A 7,021-nucleotide genomic window follows, 5' to 3' on the forward strand; every position below is an offset into this window, starting at 1 on the left:
TAGTAAAATTTGTCTAATCAATAGACTACAAAATTATGAAGTTATGAAATTATATAATTAAAAAATTTCAAAAATTGTTAAATTGTTAAACTATAAAATTACAAAATTACTAATTTATAAAATTTAAAATTTTTAAATTTTATATTAATAAACTATGAAATTATAAAATTTAAAAATCATAAAATTAGATATTACAAAAACTAAACAAAATTGAGAAGATAACAGTTTCATTACCCAGCTAACAACTAACACCTAATTAAGAAGGAAATATAAGAATAAAAGAAAATATTTAACAACATACACCTAACTAAAGAGGAAATCTAAGAATAAAAAAATTAATAGAAACTTAAGTAAAATTTTAAATTTATCATAAACATCAAATTTAACTAAACCAAATTATAACATTACAAGATATATTTATAGGTATCTTAAAAATATTTTATAATATATTAAGTATATGTAGAATTATATAAATATAAATAAAATTAAAATAAAATAAAATATACTTTATATGACAACATCAATAATCATCATGTGATGAGAGAAGGAAACAGCATAAAAATGTCATAACAAATCCAACCCAGATTTAAATAACATCATCAAATTAATATTAATATATTTATACATATCATCACGAGAAATAAAATAAAGATTATCTTTTCTCAATCTTTATCATTTTTATTCATTTATAGCCTCATCAAACTCTTTCCTTTCTCTACGCTCGTTGTTGCAAAACCCCTCTTTCAGGATCACCACTCCTAGGGTTAGGGTTTTTCCTCATTCAGTTTCTATCCATTCTTCTTCGTCTCTTCATTTCCTCTCACCGATTGTAAGCTTAGGTTGGTAACCATAGGTTTGTAAGCTTAGGTTTTTTCTGCTATCTTATATAACTAGAACTCGGCCATTTCTCCCGGATCTCGTTCCATGGATACTCGCAAGAGGGGAAGGCTGGAACTCGGTTTTAACTCCAATGGTGGATTTAAGAAATCCAAGCAAGGTTTGATTTTGAGCATTTTTGGTTTCCTTGGTTTTGGTATTTTTCTTTGCTTTGGTTTGTTGGGCTTCAAAAGTTGTTTGCCTTTGTTTTCTTCGTTTGTGTTTTGTGGGGTGCACTTTGAGGGGAGAAAATTTTCTCTCGCGCTTATGAGCATAGCTTTTGCTGTGTTATAATTGTTTTCAGATTTGTCTGTTTTTCAGTAGTTTGGGCTGTGGAAAACCTAACCTATGATTTCCCTGTCTAATGAACTCAGAACGTACGAAAAATTCTAAAATGTTGTCGCTCAAAAGTAATTATATTATAATGTTGTTGGTTAATACTAATAGCTTTGGAATAAAATTTACTAGAATAAATAAGCGAAGGGAATAACTGAGAATAAGTAATAATGTTTTGCAACAGAAATGGAGTCCTTATCAACTGGTGTAGGAAGCAAATCGAAGCCTTGTACCAAGTTTTTCAGGTTCTAATCTATTCCTATCTAATAAGTATTTTGGAACTGCCAATCCATTCTTAATGGTGTTTTATTATAATTAGTGTAAGAATTAATTGTTTTGTTGCTTTAAAACTTAATTGGGTAATTTTGCGAATTAACTGGGCATTCAAAGCTTTTATACAGGTACATACCGTTCTTTGTCTAAACAAGTTGAAACAGAAATAGCAGGGTAAAAAACGATAACAAGTGGATGCAATATCGTTGGTTTCAAGATCACTTTATTGGTGATAGATTGATCATTTCCCACTTAATGTTTACCTTTCAGCTTAATTAATCTGTTTCCCTTATAATTATGTTTAACTTCAATTTTTTAGCCTTTAATGTGTTCTATTGCTTTTGAACCCACCTTTCAATTGGTAAGCTATTAACAATTGAACTTCAATTGGTTGGGTTAGGTATGGTGTCAAAACTATGTTTAAAATTTTGGTGGTTTTGTACTTTATCAAATAAAGCGAACGCAGTTCACCTAAAGGACCCAAAGACGCATCACCTTAAGAGAACTTAAGCACCCGAATTCTGATTTGCTGTTCTATTTTTCTTTTCTACTTTGCATAGCCGCAAAACGGTATGATGTTAACCAAGGTGCCCTTTCTCTGTTAGTGTTTGCATTGTACCTATTTATTTCCTCTATTGGTTTTCCTTCATAGCAATAAGAAAAATATAGCACTATGTGCATTTCAGGAACACAACATCTATCCTTTTCTTTTCCTATTATGGTATCAGAACTCTGGTTTGCTACATTCGCTGTGGAGATTGACCCATCTCAGGAACACTCGTCACAATATTAATTCCACTCATATGCTAACCCATCTTTGGTTCTCTTTTCTTCCATTCTCGACGGACCAAACTACCACCAATGGTCACGTTCCTTTCGGATGAGCTTGGTCTCCAAGTATAAGTTGGGTTTTGTTGATGGCACTATCTCTGCTCCAGCATGCACCATGCGCATATACTGGCGTGGGAGAGAGCAAACATGATGGTCTTGTCATGGCTTCTCCTTTCCCTATGTCTTTCCATAGCCCAGAGTGTCATATGGAGAGATACCGCTTCAAGCATCTGGTCTGACCTTGAAGAGTGGTTCTCGCGAGAGTGTCACCATCTATTTCACTGAATTAAAAACTGGAGGTGTTTCGTCCGATCTCGGTTTGCACCTGGTGTTCATGCAAAGCCTCGTTGAACGCTGAAAAATATAAAACCCAAGAACAAGTGATAAAAAGTTTTTGAAGATTGAATGACATGTATTACGTTTTGGAGTCCCAAATCATGTTGATGGATTCCCTACCTCCTTTAAGTCATGTTTTCTCCTTGGTTGTTCAGTAAGAGATATAATTTTTTGGGTAAATTGCGGAACATTTCCAAAGTTATAGCTGCTGTAGGTACAGGAAGAGGAAGAGGGTGCAATTTTTTTTTGTCATGGTGGGAGACCCTGGACGTGACAATGGTAATAAGGTTTGCAGCCACCGCGGTAAGATGGGTCACACTGTGGCTTCTTGCTACAACATGACTTCTCGCTGCACTTCAAGTTCACTAAGCAAAACCTCAAGCATTCTTACATGAATGCAGATTTTTGTAAAGATGAAATCGATGGCAAGCAACATGAATCTGATTCTTTGAAGGAAAATCAGGGGCAACAACAGTTTGGTTTCACGAAACCAAGGCTTGATAACTCTTCTACAATAGTCACAAATCTTCACCAACAGTCATCTTTCCAACCAAGTGTATGTAACTTCCATCCCATCAGATTCAGCAACACACACTAGTTAAACCTTTCCCTCTTTCAGTACATGGATACTAGACAGTGTTGAGGTTGATCATTTTTCTTGTCTTTTCCATTTTGCATCATTTCATTAGATTAAGCCCATACGTGTCACCTTACCAAATGGAAATAAAGTTGCTGCCAAATAGTTAGGGATTGTTTTTCTAACCCGAAATCACGTTCTGCATAATGTGCTTTACATTCCTTGTTTTAATTTTTTAATCTGTTTCAGAAATGGTTAGAAGTCTCTCATGTCTTCTCATTTTTGATTCCATTCATTGTAAAATCCAGGACAAAAACTCCTTGAAGATGATTGGTTGATACCCTTTACATACTCAGGGTGCCTTCTTGTCAAACCTTCTCACATGTCGAACCTCCTACCAGCATATCACAGTCGGAAGTTTAGCCACTCTAAGTACTGATACCCTTTGGCATTTTCGTCCTGGTCATGTTTCCTACAAACGTCAAAAGTAATGAATCCTACATTTGTGGTGTTTGTCATTTATCTACACAAAAGAGGCTCCTCTTTCCCATTAGCAGTTCAATCTCCACTAAATATTTTGATCTTATACACACTAATTTATTGGGACCTTATTCTATTCCATCTATTCATGAACATAAATATTTTCTCATAATCATTGATGATCACTCACGTTATACTTGGATTTTTTTCTTTAAAACAATAGTTTGAATCTGCAAAAATATTTCAGAATTTTGTCACCTTTATACAAACTCAATTTAACTCAATGATAAAAACCATAAGGAGTGACAATGGAATAGATTTTTTCATGACTGATTTTTATGCTAATGAAGGGATAATGCATCAAACCTCATGTTAACACACTTGAACAAAATAACATTGTTGAGAGAAAACATTGGTACCTTTTGAATGTAGCAAGAGCGTTGGTGATACAATCTAATTTACCAAGAATATACTGGTCTTTTGCTATGTCACATGCTGCTTTTATCATCAACATGTGCCTACACCCGTTTTGAAAATTTCTTCTCCACATAAGGTTTTGCATAAAGTTGAACCAAAATTTTCTCGACTAAAGGTTTTCAAGTCTTTTTGTTTTGCCAGTACCTCACCTGTTCATTGAACCAAGTTTGATCCTTAGGCTTGTAAATGTGTTTTCTTAGGATATGAAATTGACACAAAAGGGTACATCTTATTGAATATTCACACTACAGAGCTCTTTGTTTCCAGACATCTTTTCATTTGAAAGGGTGTTTCCATATTGCGAAATAGAGACCGAAGGTAGTGAGGCTGACATATGTACTTTCCCTAATGGTGAATATCTAGTCTCCTTAACCCATGATCCTCAAGTTCATATTCCTACTGATGTTAGTCAACCTCTTGACCCCAAAATTGTTCCAAACACAACTGTCCTCAAGCTCAACCTATCCTACATCCGTTTCAGAAGAAACGAACTCCCGTCGAACACCTGAAACCACTACACCTGAAACCAATGTTTCAACTGAAATGAACACTGCAAAAGTTCACATGATTTCCCCTCCTGGATTGAATAAAGTCTTGCCAGGACTGAGTAAACAACGAAGGTATTATATGGTCTTAAACAAGCCATCAAGGAATTGTTCGCTAAACTCTCCTTATATCTCCTCTCTACTGGCTATACTCAGTATATGCATTATTATTCTGTATTTGTTAGTCATCTAATAACTCTTTCACAACAGTTTTAGTATACGTGGATGATATGATTTTGGCAAGAAATATTGATCAAGAAATAGTACAAGCCCATCATGATTCCTTCCGCATTAAAGACTTGGGGGAATTATGGATTTTTCTTGGTTTTGAAGTGGCGTGGACAAAAAGGTATGCTGATGAGCCCCCGATAATATGCATTGGAATTACCAAGTGACCAAGGTTTTTTCGGGTTGCAAAAAACATCTATACCGATTGATGATACCAAGAAGATTTCAATAGACTTAGGAGCTTGATGATTTTATAAGCTATAGACGTTTCATAGGAAGACTCATGTATCTCAAACACACGACCATATATAACCTATGTTGTGCACCATCTCGCACAATTCCTTTCTAAGCTGACAATCGTCCATCACAATGCTGTCCTAAGGATCCCACGCTACATAAGAAAACTGCACTAGGCCTAGGATTATTTTTCCCATCTGATTGTGACCTTCAATTGAAAGCCTATAGTGACAGTGATTGGGCCTCTTGTGCTGAGACAAGGAGATTCCTCTATATTCCACAAACTTTCCGTTGACAATGCTGTTTGGTTACCAGTTGGCAATCTAAAATATATATATTCATTTATTTGCAGTTGTATATTTATGCTTAAGTTCTTTGGTTGCTTGTTCCTGATTTTTTTTTTATTGGTGTCTGTCTCTACTGTGATTATATTTCAGATTGAGTAGAGATGACATTAAATTATTATTTTGGATGGGTAAAACTAGAAGCTATACTCATTTATATTAAGTTTTTTAGGCTGTCTGTTATACTTGTTGCTCTGACCTGGTTGATCCTAAGAAGTGGGTCTTGATCGGAGATCTGCCTGTATGACTTTGTCTTTCTCCTGTTTGGCTTAGTGCTCTATCTGTATTGTTTCCTTTTCAATTTGGAGGAACCATTCTGAAAGTTTGTGACCTTTAAGCATTTCAGCTTATTACTTGTTTGTCCTATTTTAAAACTCCTTCTAAATAAGCCAATAATTTCTTGACGTTACATTGTATACTTAAAGAAGTGGAAATGAGTTTGGTGTAACCTGATTGTGAATTGTGTTGCAGCACTTCTGGTTGTCCGTTTGGTGAGGGTTGCCACTTCCTGCATTACGTTCCTGGTGGCTATAATGCTGTTGCCCATATAATGAATCTAACACCTGCAGCACCTCCAGCATCAAGAAATGTAGCAGCTCTGCCACCTGTGCCAAATGGGTCTGCACCAGCTGCTGTAAAGACCCGCATATGCAACAAATTTAATACTGCAGAAGGTTGCAAATTTGGTGACAAATGCCACTTTGCCCATGGTGAATGGGAACTTGGGAAGCAAATTGCTCCATCATTTGATGACCATCGAGCGTTGGGGCCCACTGCAGCAGGTCGTTTTGGTGGTCGAATGGAGCCTTCTCCTGGTCCTGCTACAAGTTTTGGTTCCCATGCCACTGCCAAGATCAGCGTAGAAGCATCCCTTGCTGGTGCAATCATTGGGAAGGGTGGTGTGAACTCAAAACAGATATGCCGCCAAACTGGAGCCAAACTTTCGATCAGGGAGCATGAATCGGATCCTAATATTAGAAACATTGAACTAGAGGGAAATTTTGAGCAAATCAAGGAAGCTAGTAATATGGTGAAGGATTTGCTACTGACCCTGCAAATGTCTGCATCAAAAGCTAACCCAGGTGTTCCTGGTGCACCTACTCGAGAGCATGGAAGCAATTTTAAGACGAAGCTGTGCGAGAATTTTTCCAAAGGGTCTTGCACATTTGGAGAGAGATGCCACTTTGCTCATGGAGCTGCCGAATTGCGTAAATCAGTATGAAGTTTGTGTTTGTGAGGTACATTAGGCAGAGCTATTATTATTGTTGTGCATTGCCACTTTAGCAGTACTGAATGTTAGTTTTGTTGTTGAGTTGCGTTTTATTTAGCTTGTTTTCTTTATCAATTGCAGCTTCTGCTTTCGTGTTCGCTTTAGGTGACCCACTTAGTTGGAAATCATGGTTCTTTTTTATGTAGTATGGTAAAGTAAATGTAATTGCTTTATTATTGATTAATTTATCTACGATATTATTTTCTTCTAA

The 7,021-nt window shown here is 35.9% G+C and overlaps 1 protein-coding gene across 3 annotated transcripts; it reads left to right on the forward strand.

The window, feature by feature from the left end:
* Nucleotides 1-682: 682 nt before the first annotated feature.
* LOC114184845 (zinc finger CCCH domain-containing protein 14-like) lies at nt 683-7,021 on the forward strand. Of its 3 annotated transcripts, XM_028072188.1 has the most exons (4): nt 683-997; nt 2,172-3,208; nt 3,538-4,806; nt 6,012-7,021. In XM_028072188.1, the coding sequence occupies exons 3-4, from the start codon at nt 4,562-4,564 to the stop codon at nt 6,760-6,762; spliced, it is 996 nt and encodes a 331-aa protein (XP_027927989.1). In that variant the 5' UTR covers nt 683-997; nt 2,172-3,208; nt 3,538-4,561; the 3' UTR covers nt 6,763-7,021. The 3 variants fall into 3 exon arrangements, with proteins under 3 accessions (XP_027927989.1, XP_027927998.1, XP_027928007.1); XM_028072197.1 differs by lacking the exons at nt 2,172-3,208; nt 3,538-4,806 and adding an exon at nt 1,397-1,457 and having other exon boundaries at nt 688-997; XM_028072206.1 differs by lacking the exons at nt 683-997; nt 2,172-3,208; nt 3,538-4,806 and adding an exon at nt 4,866-5,080.

This window comes from Vigna unguiculata, chromosome 1 (genome assembly GCF_004118075.2).
Source record: "Vigna unguiculata cultivar IT97K-499-35 chromosome 1, ASM411807v1, whole genome shotgun sequence".
In the NCBI taxonomy this organism is placed as follows: Eukaryota; Viridiplantae; Streptophyta; class Magnoliopsida; order Fabales; family Fabaceae; genus Vigna; species Vigna unguiculata.